This window comes from Amblyomma americanum, chromosome 5, assembly GCF_052857255.1.
Source record: "Amblyomma americanum isolate KBUSLIRL-KWMA chromosome 5, ASM5285725v1, whole genome shotgun sequence".
In the NCBI taxonomy this organism is placed as follows: Eukaryota; Metazoa; Arthropoda; class Arachnida; order Ixodida; family Ixodidae; genus Amblyomma; species Amblyomma americanum.
Genome location: NC_135501.1, coordinates 136,998,445 through 137,018,907, shown reverse-complemented (window position 1 = coordinate 137,018,907; position 20,463 = coordinate 136,998,445). Strand labels below are relative to the sequence as shown.

The following is a 20,463-nucleotide window of genomic DNA, read 5'->3' as shown; positions in this document are numbered from 1 at the left end:
TGAAATGAATCCAGACACATCAAGGAGTGTAATAACTGAGAAGGCCTCTACAGGGCAAAAAAAAAAAACATGGCCTAACAGTTTGCATATGGAGCAAATTATGTGCCATTATTTAACATCATACATGATATATGTGTGATATATGTGCCTTGTGCCTTTGGGGAGAGCTAAAATAAATAGTGCTCATAAGGCATGCTTATTATGAAAAGTTTTGAGGAATTCTGAAATTTTGAGCCAGGAAGGGATTTCTTTGTCTTCATACTTCAGTACTGTTTCATAGTTCAGTATAAAATGTTATTACAGCCATAGCTTATTATAATTAATGAACAGGTAAAAATTCATAACGCAGTTTACCAAAATCCTTAAACAAACGAAGTCAACTTTTTGGACAAGTTTAAATTATTGGCATATTCTTGCACACCTTTCCCTATGATGACAATAACGATAGGAAAACTGGGGGTTTCAGCAAGGATTTACATTTTGAATTTGCAAAGAATGTCAAGCCAGAACAGATGGTGGTGGCACACCGAGATAAAAGTTAGAGGCTCTGATGGCAGTCAACCTATGTCGCCTGGAGAAATTATTACACTTTATGAAAGAACTGAGCACAATACAGAGGGTTATTTTCATCAAAAGAAACTTTTTGAAGCTCTGTTCCTCACTCCATGTTAGTTACCTGAAGGACACGGGTTCTATCCAAGCCACAGCGGTCGCATTTCACTGGAGGCAAAATGCTAGAGGCCCGTGTACTGTGCAGTGTCAGTGCACTTTAAAGAACCCTTAGGTAGTCACAATTTTCCGGAGCTCCCCAGTACGGCGTCCCTCGCCTCAGCCGTTTTAGGACGTTAACTAAAGTTCTATAAAACCAAACCAACAAACAAAGGACCAACCTTTGCAAACGTTTTTATCATCACAACATAACATATATACAATATATACGTTATATTTAATATACAGTATTCCCATTTGGTATGGCGCTCGACAGTGGAATCCAATATTAAAGGACTATAGACACCTAATTTTGATGGCATGTTTTCTTCTCTACAATGATGCGGAAGACACTACTACGCATGAATCATCATTCAATATTCACCTGCAACTGGTAAATAATTTATAATCGAATTTTTCTGTCATGCTGTGTCGGTTTCAATATCTGAACGATGGCTGTGATGTCAAAAAGTGCTTTTGTGTCACGTGAGGCATGGAAAAATATCCGTATAATCGCTGCTTCATTTTTTTAATTTACTGCAGTGCTGAAGTGAGCCTTCCTCAAGAGACGAAATGCCAACGAATGTAGAAGCAGCAATTATATTGCAGTTTTTTCATGCCTTACGTGACCTGTAAACACAAGTTGACATCACAGTCCTCATTAGGCTGCTGAAACCGAAACAGCACGAGAAAGAAATGCGATTATAAATTATTCAGCGGTCGTAGGAGAATAACACGTGGTGATCCATGTATAATAATATCTTACGCATCATTACAAAGAAGAAAACACGCGCCCAAAAGTTAGGTATCTATACTCCTTTAACAAACTTCTATTATTGCAAAAAAAATCTTTTTTGAAAACCTACCTTATACAGAGCACACTTAACCTGTTTCAAAAAATATAATCTTTCTAAAAATCAGCAGATCTATAACCAAAGACGATAAAACAATTTTATTTCAGTTCTTGAAAACATTGCATGACATTAACTGAAATAGCAAACTTGCAACAGTCTGCATCAGCACGTCTAAATCATCATACAGATATGTGGAAAGTTACCAGCTCCCGTACTAATTATGGTGATCAAAGGGTTCAGTGTCACCTACCCAAAGTTCTAAACAGTTGTCACAACAGAGGCAAAGAAATTCTCAACCAAACTCCGTCAGAAATCAAGTTGCTCATGAACTCTTACCTCTAATCAATATGTTCATCACACTTAATTGTATATATTTTAAGCTGCATTATTAAGGCGAAAGCCTTTAATGGCTCATACTCGCGGTGTCCATTCGTCCATCCGTCCGTGACACTCTTCATTTCGATAAGAAAAAAAATCTTTGTGCACGATGGGATTCGAACTACCATACTCCCATTCCGCAGCTTAGAGTGCTAACGACTACTCTACTTCCTTCCAACGCACATGTAGTTCTCCTTGTCTACGTCGCTGGAGAGTGTTTGCAGAAAGGCGTCGAATCAGGCGGATGCCTCCCAAATGCCCTCCAGTGTCTCCAGCATTTAAGATTCACAAATAATTGTGTACTTAATTAACAGCTTAACTACACATCAGTGACACCGCGCTAAAGGCTATCGCCTCACCGCACTTTAGGTTAACAAAGTGCCCCTGAATTTTTTAGTCTTTTTTTTAAAGAATCAATTTTTTTATACTTGCATTTATACATTGTTTCGTTGTATTGAAGCCATTACGATCTGTCACCCTGTGAAAGTGCTCCATAAGGTGTGTATATGCCTTCTGCGACTGTTGCTTGTACAGTAGTCTAGGGTTCCTCAAGCTGCTTGCATGCAACATCGGCTTCCTCCATCCTTGAGAATGGACGGACGGACGGACGGACGGATGGATGGATGAGTGGATGGATCTTCATAAAGCTCATGAAGGGACTTTATATCAAACAAGCCTGAGACATCAAAATTCTTGAGGTTATAATTGCGAGAGCGCTCGACTACTGGCGGAGGACCCTGTTGCAATCTCGGCCGCGGTGGCCGCGTTTCGATGGAGGCGAAAGGCGCGCGTGTGCTGTGCGATGTCAGCGCACTTTAAAGAACCCTAGGTGGTTGAAATTAATCCGGAGCCACCTACATATACATCCTGATTTGAATAACACGCATCACAATTCGTCATGCCAAAACCGCAGTTTCGCTTACCTGGTGCATTTTGTTTGGATCTTCTCGCAAATCCAGGAGGTGTTAGTGTTCGTGCTATATTGGCGCACCCACATTTCTGCGGCTTTTCCATCCAACAAGTTGCAGCGGAGCACCTTCACATCACTAGTGGATGACCTGCAATCTTCCACGCACTCTAGAGCGCCGGCGGCCGGTTCATCCCCCTGCGAAGATGTGGATGGCCCAAGGTCCATGGCGCACTTTATGGTGCCAACTTTATTGTCATTAAGGGATGCGATCAGACTGTGCAGGTCGCTGTCACTCAGCTAGGCGTAGCTGTCGGCTTACAGAAGACACACCACGGAGAACTTGCAAACTTTCGCGCAATAGTTTAGCGCGCGCATTTCAACGCTTCAGAAGCGGCGCGATGTGAAGAGTTTCGGTTTCGTTTGTGTCATACTTTGCGAATGGTATTTTGCGCACTAGTACGATTTATGTACTTATAACTCTGAAAAAAAATTTGTGCGTGTTATATTAGAAACGTTTTTATTTTATTCATCTTTTAACAAAGAGGACGTCTATAGTTGCCTTGCCTAATTGACGCATCGTCTGATATCCAATCCAATCCAAAGTTGAAGTCGCCATGATGGAAAGGAGTGAAAAGTGGCGTCGGGTTCTTCATGCTTTTGCCCGTTTGCTTAATTTGGGAGTTAATCTGAAGTAGAAACCAGGTTATTGTCAGTATATTTTGTGGTAAAAACTCAAGGAAATCTGTGATGGGACGCAGTGCCGAAAAGGATTTGCGGCGGGCAAACACGGGCTCTGGTGAGCTCCAAGATGATGATGCGGTGCGTCTGCTTTGTGCACAAGACGCAGCTTGCTGGGCCTGCATTGCCTGCCTTGGTGTCCTCTTCTTGAACGGGAGGGCAAAACGCCTCACATCAACGGTCGTCCCATACGTCGGCGGCATGTTCTTCGCAGAAATCTCGCAGTTGAGTACGATATTGCGCGTCGTAAGTAGGAGCAAACCGAGCCTTACAGTTGTTTACATTGCCTTACTGCTAAATGTGCGGACAAAGCATTGTACTCGAGTTGAGGCTGCTGGTGCATGTGATGGTTAGTTTGCATTTCTTTCAATCTTGAAACAGCAGACATGGAAAAAGACGCCGCACTTGTGAACAAATGTCACGTCTTGCGTCTGGAGTAAACCTGCTCTTGTTCACGATGCTTTCTTCATGGCCTAGGCGATTGTGAAAGATGACGTGCCTACACCTGTTTGCTTCAGTACTGCTTTTCCGTTGATCGTGTTTACATACAGTTTAAGCCTCGTCAATGGTCTGTATTATAAGCGTTTCGCTGTGACTGGCTGTGACTGTTCCTTCGATTTTGGTCACCATTGACTGCAGCGTGCAGGTGTTTTTATTTACAAAATTATTCGCTAACAAGTGAATCTCTACTGTGCACAAAAGCTTTTAAACTGTCACCTTGCCCAGGCCATGTTGTCATGCTCAAGCAACTGATCGTCTTCATCATAGAGTTTCTAAATATTACCTAAAGGGAAAGCTGGCGCCACCGTTTCTGCGAGTTTCTTAAAGAAGTATAGATACCTAATTTTGGTGGCATGTTTTCTTCATTGTAGTGATGCATAAGACTACTCCGTTTCATACATCAGGTGCAACGCTATGAAAGGTACGGAAGTAGTCCGCACGGAAAAATAAAGGGAGGCATATTACTCAGCGTTTCTTGTGTGGTGTAGTGTTCTAAGGCACGAGAAAGCGACAATGTGTCGTCAGCGATAAGAGTGCATTTAATCAAGCTCATGACAAATGTAACATGTAGTAAGTCTGGAGACAAAGTATTTAATATTTTCTTCTCACCACAAGGAACGCACTACTTTTTGGCCACAGATGCAGGCAGCACAAACAACAGGAATAGCTTTGACACCATTGCACTTTATGTATAAAACTGCATATATGGATAATCACGTGATATTTGCTTGCAACTCTTAACAAATTTACAATTGAATATTTCTGTCATGCAATTTCGGTTTTGGTTTCAACAGCTCAGTGATGTCAAAGTTCCGGATAGGCCACGTGAGGCGTGCGAAGACAGCAATAAAATCGCTGCTCCTTCATTCATTATTTCGGTTCTTGAGGCTGCTGGCTTAGCATTGCAGTGAATTAATGCAACGAAGCAGTGATTATATCTGTTTTCACATGCCCCACGTGACCTATATGCAACTTTGACGTCGGAGCCAGCATTCTGACAGAGAAATTCGAATATAAATTATTTTGCATACATAAGTGGATACCACATGGTTATCAATGTATACTTAATTAGTTGTCTATACTCCTTAAAAGAGCTATTCAACTATGGGGATTGCTGAGGCGACGAGGTTTCTCAGCCTCGCTACTGTTAGCCATAAAACATAACTACGACTGCAAAAATAAATTTTAAAAATATATAGCAAGGAAACTTCATATTACAGTCAAAGTGACCCATAATAAAAACTTTATATGGCAATAAAGGAACAGAAAAGCAAATAGTTGTAAATGAGCACTGAGTTTAGAGAGGGCTTTTTATCTTAGCAAATATAGTTAAACAATTTTTGCTGTTAGTAGATGCACTTTTCCGAAGGGTGATTGAGGCTAGTGGGTCATTCACATATGAGATTCCATTGCACAAAATGAAGGGACAAGACACAAGTACAAGCCACAAGTACAAGGACACTTGTGTCTTGTCCCTTCATTTTGCACTATGGAACCTCATGTATACATATCAGAGAAAATGTTCATTGAAAAAAATTTAACACTTCAGTTTCCATTTTTGGCATTGAGCCGCCGCGGTGGCTCAGTGGTTGTAGCGCTCGGCTGCTGATCCAAAAGACGTGGGTTTGATCCCAGCCACTGTAGTCGTATTTCGATGGAGGCGAAATTCTATAGGTCCGTGCACTGTGCGATGTCAGTGCACGTTAAAGAACCCCAGGGGGTCAGAAATTTCTAGAGACGTTCACTATGTTGTCCTTCATAGCCTGAGTCGCTTGGGGACGTTAACTCCCATAAAACCATTTTTGGCATTGTGAAATATCGAAACGTTTCATTGCTGTAGTCTGCTATTCTGGATTTGCACACTATGCTCGCGCATAGGCTGTCGTTCACGCTATGAAAAACATGCCTGACTTTTCACCTTTCTATGAGAAACTTGTTTGCACATGCAAAGTGCTGGCTGTCACCATGTCCTGGCACTGTCTTGTGGTTCTTGCAAAAAAAATAGCATGAATTAGGAAACGGAAACCTGTCTACTGCAAGTAAGGTCCGTATTCTGAGTTTGTGTCATCATCAAAAGCATCACAATCTGCTGCAGCGGCCAAACCTGATTGCTCGAAACACCGGAAGTAGATGTCGGTTTGGTCGCGACTGTGAGCAGCAGCAGGATGTCACTGCACTGCGGTTTCTGCAGCGAAACGTCCAGAAAGCTGCCATCTTCGTCAATGTGAGGTCATCAACGCTGAGGTTACGAAGATGCTTGCTAAAAACATTATCAAACCCTCCTACAGCCCCTGGGCCTCGCCAGTCGTTCTTGTGAGGAAAAAGGGTGGCTCATGGCATTTTTGTTTTGACTATCGCCACCTGAACAAGATGAGAAAAAAGGACTTGTACCTGGGTCTCCCACGCATTGACAACGCCCTTGGTTGCCTCTACGGTGCCAAATTCTTCTCCTCCATAGATCTACGCTCTGGCTATTGGCAGATAGCAGTGGATGACCAGGACCGTAAGAATACTGCATTTATGACACCTGATGGGCTGTATCAGTTCAGAGTTATGCCTTTTGGCTTATGCAATTTAACGGCCACCTTCGAACGTACGATGGACGCCCTTCTGCACAGATTCAAATGGTCCACGTGCCTCTGCTATCTCGACGATGTCATAGTCTTCCCCCCATGCAGCTTCTCCTCCCACCTCGATGACCTTTCCAAGATTCTTTACCTTTTCCGTCATGCCGGCTTACAGCTCAACTCCTCCAAATGCCGTTTTGTGCGTCGTCAGATCACAATCTTGGGCCACGTCGTCGATGCCACGAATGTTCACCCTGATCCAGCTAAAATCTGAGCCGTGAAAGAGTTCCCGGTGCCGCGTTCCTGCATTGATGTGCGGAGCTTCCTGGCACTGTGCTCCTACTTCCGTCGATTCGTGCCAGGCTTTGCTCTCATTGCCCGCCCTCTCGGTGATCTGCTCGAAAAGGACATGACTTTCACCTGGGGACCCCTACAAGAAAACGTCTTTGCCACTATAATCTCGAAGCTCACCACGTCGCCAGTCTTGATACACTTCGATGTGGTCATTCCCACTGAAGTCCGCACTGATGCCAGCGGTCATGGAATCTGCGCTGTCCTTTCTCGGCGGCAATCTGGTTCTGACCGTGTCATTGCCTGCGCCAGCTGCCTCACGGAATGAGAAGCTATCACAGAATGAGAGTGCTTGGCCCTCGTATGGGTCATTAGAAAATTTTGCCCGTATTTATAGAGCTGCCCTTTTATGGTTGTCACAGACCACCATGCTCTTTGCTGGCTCACCTCTCTGAAAGATCCTACTGGCCGGCTAGGTTGCTGGGCTTTGCGCCTACAAGACTATGACTACGCAGTGGTCTGTAAGTCCAGTCGGCCACACACAGATGCTGATTGCCTCTCCCGATATCCCGTTGACCCTTCTGACCATCTTGCACTGCCTGCGCTGCCGACCTGTTCTCGCACTCTGCTATTGCTCACGTTGGCGATGAGCAACAACGGGATACTGAGCTGCACTCTATTATTGACCACCTCAACTCCTCCCCATCTGTCCCTGCTGTGCGCCGGTTTGTGCTGCATTATGACACACTATACCGCAGAGAAGCCTGAACCCCGCCAAGCCCCGTCCTCCACAAGCTTCATGACCTCCACTTTGCTGAACATTAGGGTGTCTCGCGTACTTATGCCCGCATGCGTCATCGCTTCTTTTGTCCCCACCTCTACCAGTCTGTATGCCGCTATGTTCGTGCCTGCGACCAGTGCAGGCGCTGGAAACGCCCTGCCACTCTCTTAGCGGGCATGTTCCAACCTGTGGATGTGCTCCCCAAACCTTTACATCGTGTTGGCTTGGTTCTTTTGGGCCTGTTTCCTGAGTCCACCTCCGGAAACAAATGGGTTGCAGTTGCTATGGATTATGCCACTGACTACGCTATCATGCGGGCCCTCCCTACCAGTACTTCTACTGATGTTGCAGACTTTCTTCTGTACGATCTCATCCTTCATAATGGTGCACCCCACCAACTTCTCACCAACCGCGGCCATTGCTGTCTGTCTAAAGTTGTCGACTATGTTCCCCATTCCTGCTTGACTAAACATAAGCTGGCCACCGCCTATCATCCCCAAACCAACGGCCTCATAGAGCGCCTCAGCTGCACTCTCATGGATATGCTCGCAATGCATGTTTTCCCGGACCATCAGGACTGGGCTTCCTTCCGTACGTGACTTTCGCTTATAACTCTTCCCGTCATGGCACTGCCGGTTACTCACCATTCTATCTTTTGTACTGCTTCAAGCCCCCATTACCTCTGGACACGCTGCTTCCGACATCTACTTCACAGCCTTCTGAATACGCACACGACGCAATTGCCCGGGCAGACCACGCCCGCCAACTGGAGCGATCCCGACTACTAGCATCGCAGGCCTCACAGCAGGACTACTACAACTGCCGCCATCTCATGGTCACTTTCTCCTCTGGCGCCCTCGTCTTGCTTTGGTCGTCATCTCGCCGTGTCGGGCTTTGTAAAAGACTTCTGTCCCGGTATGTTGGCCCAAACCGTGTGCTCTGCCAGGTAACCGCTGTCACCTACGCGATCGCCCGGGCCTTCCCGGAGACCATCTCCCGTGCAGCTCAGCATGACATTGTCCACGTCTCTTGCCTCAAGCCCTACCTGTCGCCATCCCCGGCCGTGTCCTGATGTACACAGAGACGGTGTTTTTGCGACCGGGAGCCGCGCAACGGATATTGTGAGTGGAGAGGTTAACGGAGTGTCTCGGTGGTGCACATGTTCTGGGCTTGGGTGCTCTGTGCGGGCCCTGTGCCGTCAGCCTTTGCGCTGTGCCCGGGTCGTTCTTGTGTTCTCGCCTTGGGCCACATAACAATAATGCTGCCATACATGTTTTATGTTTTTTTTTTCAGACCTGTTTTTTTCCGCAGTTGTCAGTTCAGTTTTTTGCCCTTCTTCTTCCTTTTTTGTTTTGTTTTTGCCTGCTTCCATTTTGATATGTATTTTGCAGCCTTCCCAATAAAATTTCATTGTGAGAAAGCGCTTGTATGTGTCCCCTTTTCATTTGCCCTTGTCTGTTTTGCACTATTTTTCTTCCAACATGCAGCCAGACACTGTGTTCAGTTCAGTTCCAGCCTTCGCATGCTACGGATCTGAAATGAACTGCCTGCATAGCTGGATAACTACACCACTGAAAGCACGAAAAACATCATTGAAAACGAAACTGAACCAAAAAAATCTGATCTTTAGAAGTGTCTACAAGCTACCAGATGTTAGTCCAAAGCCATGTCTTCTCGGCATACCTAGGATGACCTCCTTGGATGCCAGCAAGGCTGCCAGCTTGCCCTCTAGTTAATATTTAGAAACTCTATGGTCTTCATCATATACACGTACCGCACGGGGGGAGGGGGGGGGGGGGGGGGGCAGGGCAGGGCAGGGCCCCCCTCCTCCCCTAATGTTCTAAAGGGAGCGTCAACTTTGGCCTATACCTTTACTCGGTTAGACCTGTCTCGCCATTGTTTAAAATGCAGGACCATGGCCATGCAGGTTTTCTGACAGTACTGCTAAAAACTATGTGCTGTCTAATAATATTTTGTATATGATGGAATTTCATTGCATTGAAATAAATCTTTTATAACCATTCGTTATCTTTGTGATGCGTTTTGACCATAGGGGCCTCAGTGGAAGGGGCTTGGGGAGGGGGGGGGGGGGGGTGAAGAGGTGCTGCAGTGAAACTTTGATTGTGTTGATAGGTAATGCAAATGCAACGTAACAAAATATCTTGTGGCTAAAATTGAAAACTGCCATCATTTTCAGAAATGCCTGGTCAGTTGTATTTACATTTGTCATTGGCCTTGCAGTGACAAGGCAATGCCTGAATGTATGCAGTGTTCTGAAGCCAGGATTGCAAATAGCAAAGGGGAGGCGGTTACTGGGATTTCTATAGCGATGTGCGCATTGATTAAGAGCCCTATCAGGAGGTATAAATGAAAGAAGAAAAGGCCATGGGGTAAAAGGTATTGCACATTTGACAGCTTGCACTTCTGTGAGGAGTGGCAGCTAGCTACCAAGCATCAGCTTCATCTGTCTGAACGCTGTGAACATTTTCTTCTGTACATGCCCAACGACTCATCCTTGGAATGTCAGCACTTGTGGTGGTGCTAGTGCCTTTTTGTGTGATGAACTGCAGCATGATGTGTTGTCGAGGGTCATTTGTCCAAATGTTTGTCATGTAGATGACCCTGGCAAGTGTGTGCCGAGTCAGGTGCCGGGCAGGTCCCCAAAACATTGCTTAGTATCACCTTACAGGAGAAATGGGGCTCCTCTGCAATGCTTTGTTCTCTAATGGCATCAAACCATAAAGGGCCTCAATTGTACTTTGAAAACAGTGATACGCAGTTGTGGCGCAGTGACTATGGCATTCATTTGTTAGATTGAAGGTTATGGTTCCTATCCTGGCCATGATGGCACCATTTCAATGGAGGCAAAGTGCAGAAATTATGTGTACTGACATTTTGGTGCTTGTTATGGAATCCCAAGAGGAGGCCTTCATTATGCTGTGCCTCATGGCTGATGGTGTTGCTTTGGCATGTCGAAATACATCAATAAAAGGTTATTACATTCTATCTGTTTGCGAGAGAGATTTCGCCAACAAATTCCCTTTTCTACTGTTGAAATGCACTTCTTCAGTAGCCGACGAGTAAAAAGAAATGCTGCATCTTAGTGTGATAACATTGGAGGGTCTTGGAGCCTCCCTCGGCGGCAGCAGCATCATAAATCCTCCACCTGCCAACCGTGTCAAGTAGTGTTTAGAGGGATTTCTCTCTCTCCACCTGCCAGTTGCCCCCCCTTCTTACCTGCCTCCTATCCCCTGTTCACTCGCAGGGGAGACGAGGAACTGAGCAGACAACTATGCGGACAACAGAAGTCCTATGAGCAAAATATACATCATCCTGAAAAACTGTCTGTGCAAAAATGTGGCTTGCGGGAGCTGTTCTTTGTCACATTGCTTGGAAAGAGTGACCTGGGTCTCGCAAGCCCCATTGGTGGCTGTGCTTGAAACAGTCGCTGGCCAATGCAGTGGCGCATCGCTTAACCAATGCGCTGGCAGTGATGTGAGGACTTGGCACGACCTGGCAATGTTACATATTTTCTGTAGTTGGAATTCACTTCACTTCACTTTATTACCTTAAAGGCCCCCGGGATTGGGGGTGTTACATAAGGGGCGGGTTACATGTATAAAACAGATTTAATAAACAAAGAAAACACGTAAGGTACATAAATTATACGCTGTTAAATATGTGTTTTAAACAATTCACAAATGTTGTTGGACAGGTGATTGCGGCGATGTCGTGTGGAAGGCCGTTCCAGTCCGTGGCTGAACGTGGAAAGAATGACGATGCAAATGTAGTAGTGCGCGTACGAGGCCGGGCAACTTGAAGGGGATGACCAATGCGGGGGGAAATGCATGCCGGCGGATTGATGTAGGGCGGAGAACGAAGTGAGCTGTAATAAAGTTTATGAAACAAGCACATACTAGTGTTACCACGTCTACAAGCTAGAGATGTTAAGCCTGCCTCTGCTTTTAATGACGATATACTAAGATATACTAACGTTATATATGGTGGTACACATTATATGAATAGCACGAGCATATGAACCTTGTGGCTCGACTTCGTACTGATTCTAGGGAATTTGTTCGATAATTTTGGTTTGGGCTCCAAATAGCAGAGGTGTATTCGAATTTAGAACGGACAAGTGATTTGTAGACAAGTAATTTTACGTATTGTGGCGCATGGCGTAGATGTCGTTTTAAGAATTCAAGGCTCCTGTTAACGGATATGACTTTTGTTACATGCGCGTTCCAGGTTAGACCATTGGACATTGTTACGCCGAGGTATTTATAAGTCTGAGTTAATTCTACCGTGACGGAATCAGAAATAGAATCGATTGACGCGGGGAATAACAATACTATCACACTTTCTCCAAATCAATCCAATTGATCGCCACAAATTGTTTTCCATGCTCTTCAGTTTCTTCCTAGCTATCCTTCTCACATGCTGCATTTTTTTTTCCATTTTCTTGTTCATTTCAACAGGCACTGGCCAGTCTTATATATCTTCGTGCAGCCTGTTGAAACACTAGCTTCTGATACCTTTGACAATTTTCCTCCCAGTGCTTTTTAATGTGCTAGCGGTAAGGGCCTCATGTCGCGCAAAATTCCAGTGTCGTCATCGGCATCATTATCCGTGAGCGAAAAATCCACGAAAGATCCCCAGAGGAGCATCCTAGGGGACATGTGGGACACTTTGGTTTTGTTTGGTTTGTGGCATCGTCATAACCTGCCCACCGGATTGTGAAGTGCCCACCATGGCAGGTGGCAGTTAAATTAATGACTGGTCGCGAAAGGTTGCTCAAAAAGATCAGTTCGGGTCTCTCGGTTCCCACTGGGGCATCACCTGCCATTCCAGGGAAGTGGCACATCACCTTACTGCTACAGCACTGCACGACGAGGGGTATGAGGACCCTCAGCAATGTATGAATTTAAAGTAAAGAATGACCAGTTCTGAATATATGGACATTAACCCATTAACGCTATAGCGTCATACCCTTCAGCTCAAGTGTCTCCTCCAGTTTTCGGTCAACTTTTATGTTGTTTGATATTTCTGAGATTCATCTCTGTTTCATACAACCTGCACCTCTTTCAGCACAATTATCGACTCGGCCTCCCTTGCGGTAAATTTGAAATTGAGAATGCACGAGCTGTGTGTTCTCTCCATGGCGATGTTTTCCTTTGCACTACTCCTCACATGCCCGCCTCCCTGTTACCCACCTGTCACATGGTCAAATTGCATCAGGTTGTGCCCCGCACGAGAAAATGGGGAAAAAAAAGTCTGGCGTACAGTGAAGACTGCAGCTTTTGCTGCTTGAAACATTCTCGAGACGGCACCCTTTGGTGATGAAAACATTTTGAGACTTCATTAGAAAATGTTTTCGAGCATCGTAAATGAGTAAAAGCGATTCTTGACTTTCTTTTTTCTAATGCTGGGCTGTATAAGTATGCATTGGAATGCAGTTTCAGTAATTAAAGGGGCTCCATAAACGAAATCACACTGTTAATTTTCTTCCAGACACTGCAGCCTATGGTACATAGACCAGAAACGCTTTTTATGCATGTTGAACATGGTCGTTCATAATTCCTGTGGCAATAGATTTCGCCCATATTTTAATGCCCTTTATGCAATTGGGAGTTGCATCCATCATTAAAGCAGCTTTCCATTTAGCTTTGGTTGCTTATGTTAGCTTGGCTAATGGCATGGGCCGCTGATTAGCCCTATTTTCTTAGTCAACATGGAAAAGATGACGTGCAGGATATATGGAATGCGGTTCTTCACACAGCTGTGATAGAATTGCTAAGTGTCATCTCCATACCTTCTTTGACAAATTGAAAGTTGCAGAGCACAGCTAAGAGGTATAAGAGTCCTGTCTCATACAGTTTAGTCATGTCTTGTTGAAATCAACACTTTGGTTCTCAACCAAAATTTTCAATAAAGCAAGTTGGCTGTAATAATTATTGATGATGAATAACGTGGGTTCAGAAAAATTCTTGTAAATTAATTATGCTTCTGTGCCTAGCAGTGTGTAGTGCAGTCGATATTAGGCAAATTTTTGGTGATTTTTCAAGTACATGTTGCATCTTGTACAGCCTTCCAAAAATGCGACAAGGTATGAAGAGACTCCTGGGCCACAGTATGCATAGTACTGCGCTTTGCACTGACCTAACTCTTCACCATGAAACTGTGCTCATTGTATTGTCTTCTGATTCTGTATTTGCTGCCGTATTCAGAATAGTGCCATCACTGAGCCGCTCATCCAGCTCGGGTTCTTTACCGGCATTGAGCGAGGCTTCCTTGTTCGGCAGCATCATCTTATTGAAGGCATTCTCAAAGCATTGCACGGGGCATATCATTGATGTGCATCCGTCTGCTGCATTTTGCTTGTGATCGTCTGCAATGACATGATTTCTTCTCTGTTGAGTGATAACGGTGCTTAACCAATGAAAATTGCTTTCTTGTTTTCCCTAGTCCTCCAACCCTTAGCCAATGTAGGGCCAGCATGACAGAAACATAGACAAAAACACAGGAGTGGTCGGTATGGGTGCTAACTTTCACATATTTTGGAAGTCACCAGAGGGTACATATATGATATGAGCCAAGAAGTGACACACAATTGGCTAAGGAGCAGTAGCATTGTATCCAATGTACAGTCAAGTGGAAATGATACAGAAACAGGTGCCAGGGAAAGATCAAAAACAAAAGAAATGCAAAAGAACAAAATTGACAAATATAGGCACTTGCATTGTCAAAACTTTGTTCAAACATAGATTCTGATTTGCAACTTTTGCTGTAACCAGCTATGTTTCCTGGTAAGTGTATCTTTTGCCATTTATGTGTTCATGGAACCATGTGAAACCATGCATATTTCTGTATCACCTTATTAGGGCTGATCCCAATTCTTCGAAGTGTGCTAGTGCTCTTACATGGTGGTTGACTCTGCAGTGCCAGCTTTGAGCAGTTTCCAAATACTACATTATTGATACAAGTGCCTGCCTGTCGAGGCTCAAATCGCGTTTAGTGATGGCTTCTCTTTAATGCTCCAAGAGCTAAAGTCTGGCTCCATCAAAGGGGGTTCTCTAGTGGTGCAATGACAGGCGGAGGGAAAGTGACTAGCAGCCTGTTTTACATATCGTTTTATACGAAGGGGAGAAATCATTTTTAAACGTCGTTTGCTCAATTTAACACAGACTAGAAACAAATGATCTTCTCACTCTGCCAGTGTGCTCGTTGTTATGCATTGTTTCTGTCTAGCCTTGGAGCTACGTGACCACCTCTGCATTGCCTCGTGGTGTGAGGGCATAGGTTTCCATTTTTCTTCCAGCCTTTGTGTAGTGCTGCCAACTTTTTATTTTTCTCCTTCTCTGGTTTTAGAAAACATATCAGTGATTCCTAATAAAAATCACAATGAAATTTCTGAAACTATAGCAAATAAATGTTCCGACCATCACTCACAAGAATAAGAAATAATTGCCTGCTTCAGATTCATGCAGTTCCCACATTCTAGTAAGGGGGTGGGGGGTGGGGTGTTGGGTCTCAGGTCCTTTGTCAACACTAGTTATTTTAAGCCCCTGGTTTTAAGCCCTGCCAAGGACACTTAGGCCAAGACAAACCATTGCTATTGTGTTTGTGCTTCAGGTGAGGTGAAAGATCCAATTTTTCCTATAATTTTACCCCAGGGAAACCAAACACCAGTACAGCGGTAAGCTTGTACACGTTGGAAACCGGTGGGTGCCCGAAGGCACTAGAGATAAAGCCTTGGACCTGCCACATATCAGGCGGATGCTCGCAGTGCTATGCTAGGCAGCTGCTGTGGTGACCAAGTTTCAGTTGAACCAATTCCTATACTGTTCGGATTGAGTGATGTGGTTGCTGCTGCTGTTTATTGTTAAGTAGCTGAGAAGCGTGCATTTTTTATTTGTTGCATGCTCTTTTCGGGAAGATTATCCTGTTCGCAAGTGGCTGTGTTCTTTTATTTTTGAGTAGCTTCATTTCTTGAGTGTTATAAAAATGATGCGTGCCAGACAGTTAGTTGCCGAAACCTTTGGGCGCAACTTGCTACCCATGAATTTTACATAAGGAGGTGCTGGCAGCCAGGAAATGTGTGAACAGGGGTAGCCAGTGTGCCTGCAGTTCATGGGGTAATGAAGTAATATCTGTACACTGATAAGCAGTATGATGTGCATTCCACTGAGTAAGAATGTCGTTCGGTTCAATGTATATTGGATGCTTCTGCCCAACAGTTCTATCAGTACTTGTTCTGTAATATAGTATCTGGTCACCACAGTCAAGGTTTGTTCACATTGCTCTCCATAATGAAGCAACGAACATCCATGGGTCTTAAAGGACTCTCTGCATTTCATTCTGTCCATTGTCCAAACAGGAGATCTCCATCTTAACAGAACACATTGAGAAAGTTTAGTCAGTAGAAAAGCTGTGTATACTTTGGGTCGTTCGTATTAACTGTGCCCAACTGAGCTCTACAGCATAAAGCCATATCTGAAATGTCTTTACTGCCTCCTGTAACTTGTACAGTCTTTCTGACAGCATACTGTGTTGAACAATTACTTTTGTGGTGTTTTGTGATTCTACAGAGACAGTCCACAAGAAGTTCAACTTTCATTTCTATGAAGTTTCTGGTCAGCTTTACTGATATGCACACAGTGTTTCACCGCTGATCGAGATGTGTGTCGGAAAGATGAAAAATAAAAGGGCATTGTACTGCATTACAGCAGTTTTTCAGTGGCGACAAGTAGGCATTGCCATGAATACCACTTACATGACCAATTGGGAAGCCGAGAGCAACTGGTATCTCTCTTGCTATAGCAATGCCTGAGCATGCACAAAGCAGTGCAGGGCAGCAGATACCATGGAAATCCTCTTCGAGCTTGCTGCAGGTGCCATTAACATGACTGATGGCTAAAAAATCTTGGTGCTCTTCGTGAAAAACCACGACACTTTCTGGAATGCAGCTTGGATGGCAGGGCCTGTTTAATCATTCCTCTATGCTCTGACTACAGTCAAATGAAAGCTGGCTTCTGCATCTTTTGCAGACTATATACTGCTGCTGGGGGAAGTGTATGTAAATATTGTGCTGCATTTCACTAGCAACAGTAAAAACATTGCAACATTCAGAAACAACTGCTGCATTACTGAACTGCTTTTTAAGCTCTAAGCTCATGTTTAAATGGCTGCAGACATGTTTGAGTCCACTTGGAAACAAAATCCCACTAGCTTAGACAACTGGATTACTTGGTGGTACACATCTTCAAGAAGCAGCACAATACACTGTACCAAGGACGAAGGTGACTACAGAAAGGCAATGACTCTCAGCTCAAACTTCAAATACCCACCCCCACACAAATCCCTCACCAAAGCAGAGCAGGTTTCCTGGTGGCAACTTCAGATGGGGACATTACGAAATCCTTATATCTATTCCTTGATGTATCCTGCGGAATACAATTCCCGCTGCACACTCTGCAATGATTCTAAAGCAAATTCTCAATCACATCCTATTCGAGTGCCCAAAGGACCCACCACCCTTGAGCTTCCAAATCTGAAATCAAAGTCAGTTCCAAAGTCAGTTGGAGACTCCATTGCTCAGCCCTCACACGGAGATAAAACTCTGGATAGTGGGCTGGGCCCTGAGGTCGCCAAGAAGCATGGTCTTCAAGCCACTTAGCGCAGTTCACGAGGGCCCATGTCTAAGCCTCATCCCTTACCCTCTTTGTCATATGACAAATAAAATTTGTTCCTCGTCCTGCATGCAAACGAAAAGTTCAGCCTAGTGTACATGCATATTTCACTTTTTAGTATGAGTGTAAGGAAAGTTGCTATGAACATTTGTGCGATCCCTGACAGCCAGTCCACTGCATTTAATAAATCTAAAAATCAAAGCTGAGTGGCTGGAGGCACTGTAATTGCATCTCTGGACAGTGCACATGAACTCTCCCACAGCTGGAAGTTGTAAACACATTGGATAGCTTTCATGTTATTTGCACAGGTTAAGAGCATTGCACATATTGCAGTTTATTTACACCAAGATTTAGCCTACTATGCGTGGTAAATTATTTATTTTAGGACACAGAAAAAGATAGAAAGATCACGCCAGTTTACATATGGTTGCATATATTTACAAAAAAAAATCTCAGGCTCCTCACGCTCGCATGCGGCAAAGGAGTGCAGTAACTGTAGTGCTGTCCTCCGCGCAATAACATCTATGCCAGGGCCACGTGGGTAATATGAAGCAGTGCTAAAGGACAAGGACTGGAGGAAATTGCCTACATGCCAAGCGCCCACATGGTCCACGCCCACCTGGATTACCTGATGACTGCAACAACTTCATCTAGGGTGCACACTGCCCCACCAACATTAATACCTTTCTTACTGTTGAGCACGTGAGTGGAAGTATTTTGTTTTTACTAAATCAGTGGCCTTTCATCTTGGAGGAAGTCACGTGCAGCACAGTTATTACTGTACAAGAAAAATGCTAGAAATTACTCAAGGAGTTATGAATTGCAGTTAATCCATGCAAGGATGTAGTCCTTCCAAGTGAAGTACTGCTGTAAGGAGTTGTAATGATAATTCAGCAACTATCTAGTGAGAGTAATCTGTGTGATGCGCTGGCACCTAAACAAAGCAGCGTAAAAATAAACAAGTCGTTTTTTACTTTACCGTCCACTTTTATGTGCACTGCAGTCGGCAATATTGTCAATAAGCTTGGTTGTACGTATGCATTAATAAGTTCTGCCCTAATAAGTTGTGGTAAAACTGACGAGGGAGTGGGACAAGTAGTGAAGAACACACATATTCCTGTTGACTGGTGAGCTACAGAAGGAATTATTTGAATCTCGAGTGCAGGACAACTTTGCTCGTGCGGGCGCCGCGATATTCCCTTTGCACAAGGTGACGGCAAACAAAAACGCGTAATCAGATCAATGCGGGTTGCGCTAGTGACATCCGCCTGCAGTGTCACCAGTACAACAGTCATGGGCAAGACAGTAAGGCAATCGCAGGCCTGAAGGATAAACATCTTTTCGTCAAGCAGCATGCCAACATCTCGCTGACCACTACTAAAGAGTGAAGCTCACGCAGGTGAATAGAGCACGCAAACCGAGACTTGCATGACGCACAGCATTCCGCGACGACTGGTTGAGGAACAGCAACTAGGAACAAGCACGACGGAGCACAGCCATGAGGTCACTAAATTCGTCTATTGACCACGCTGAAGCAGAACGGCACTTCATAATTTTTATGCCCTGAGGCAATAAACATCGCTTTAATAAAAAAAAAGCAGAGCGGCATCGAAGCGCGTGGCGCAACGCTCGTGCGCGCCTATGCCACCTCTTTACACCCACTGCTGGTGCTTGCTTTCACGGCTCGTTTCACCGAACTGCTGGGCGCAATTTTGTCTACTTAGTTGTCATAACAATCAAACATTTTTGTTGGCATAAAATATATATCTCGCTTAGTATTTTTTGCATTGATTCTATTTAGTTTGTGAACTGTTTATTGCAGTTCAGAACATTTCTGAGCGCGCAAAACAAAAATACACCGGAAATCCGTCACAAGCCGTCGCGGCCAATCGGCGGCCGTCAGGCTGTGCCGGCTGCATTTGGCGAAGGCCCACCCGGGAAAGTGTGGTGCAACGCCCGCAGACTCCGTGGCGTGCCGTAGGACGTGACCGCTATTTGCCCGCTCGCGTGCGCCGAACAGCCGCGGTGCCCGGACGCGGCGCCAGTTAGCCACACTCGCTGCCCTGACACTCACGTGACTGAAAAAATCACGCCGCCGCCACCAGCAAGCGTGTTTTCTCTGCGCCTCTGTCATCATCGCCATCGACTGGCTCCTTTACGCGTGCGATTTGGCGGATCCGGGCAGTTGTGCGTTTGTCTTCTCACTTCTGTCAGTTCTGCCGCGGCTGTTGGGGCTGTTTAATAAAACTCGCTGACGCGTTGTAGCGTGTAGTGCATGTTTGCATTTGACAGTCGCGCTGACCTCCATAATACTAGCTTGCGTCACTGTCAGCTGTGGGATGGCTTTTCTTTTTCTTTGCTTTGCGCAGCTTATAAACCTGTCTCCCAGTATACGTCGGCGATATGATTTGCCTTCAGTAACTTGCGCGGAGCTGTTCGTACTGCTTCGGAGGAGTCAAAATTGTTTTGCGTTGCCTGGGCAGTCCTTTACCCGTTTAGATCGCTTTCGTGGTGACTGTCAGTTCGTGTGAATGCTTTTCATTGTTCGCTGTTACCGCGCCTTGTACGCGTAAATTCCTCGAGCATGCCACGCATCCTAGCGTGCGTTGCTTTCATGATTCTGCGTTGCGAGCGACGCGGCGAGCCGTAACGTGCCCCAGGCGGCTGACGTTTCGTGCGCGGCTGATGTTATTCGCCCCAAAATTCGACTTTGTCATGTTTTTTTTTCTTTTTCGGGCAGTACGTATTCTCGAGTTAATTGCAAGCTTCGCGAGAAGTTGTTGGCTTCTTCGACGTAATTTTTTTTCTATCGGGGTACTTCGCCATTCCAGTACGTGGCGTTCCATAAGGTGACTAACGGCATTCAACGCTGAAATACGCTGCAGTCGCTCAAGGAATTATTGCAAGTTCATGGATGTTTTATTATGAAACGGTTGTGTTCGAACTTTCTTGCAGCTGGTTGACAATTTTTTGGTGCCTTACAGCTCTGCAAGCACTACGTGAAGTCAATCACGTTCCCGGATGGTGACCACGTAAGCGTTGTGCT

At 45.0% G+C, this 20,463-nt stretch overlaps 2 protein-coding genes across 5 annotated transcripts in view; both read left to right on the top strand.

Annotated features, from left to right (window-relative positions):
- The window catches only part of LOC144132741 (uncharacterized), a 646,537-nt gene that overhangs the window by 225,739 nt on the left and 400,335 nt on the right, over window positions 1-20,463 (top strand). The gene's annotated exons all lie outside the window — the stretch shown is intronic.
- Window positions 1-20,463, top strand: part of LOC144132746 (protein max-like) — a 60,071-nt gene that overhangs the window by 21,078 nt on the left and 18,530 nt on the right. Inside the window, exons 1-2 of one of the 4 annotated variants that reach the window (XM_077665377.1) lie at window positions 19,498-19,604; window positions 20,402-20,449. The exons of 2 other annotated variants lie outside the window; for them this stretch is intronic. Coding sequence is in view for 1 of the 2 variants with exons in the window: in XM_077665380.1 (XP_077521506.1) it covers window positions 3,598-3,812 (215 nt within the window). In the remaining variant the exon portion in view is untranslated. Of the gene's footprint in view, window positions 1-3,461; window positions 3,813-19,497; window positions 19,605-20,401; window positions 20,450-20,463 lie in introns of those variants that run through there. One more of the 4 variants, XM_077665380.1, reaches the window with a different exon arrangement.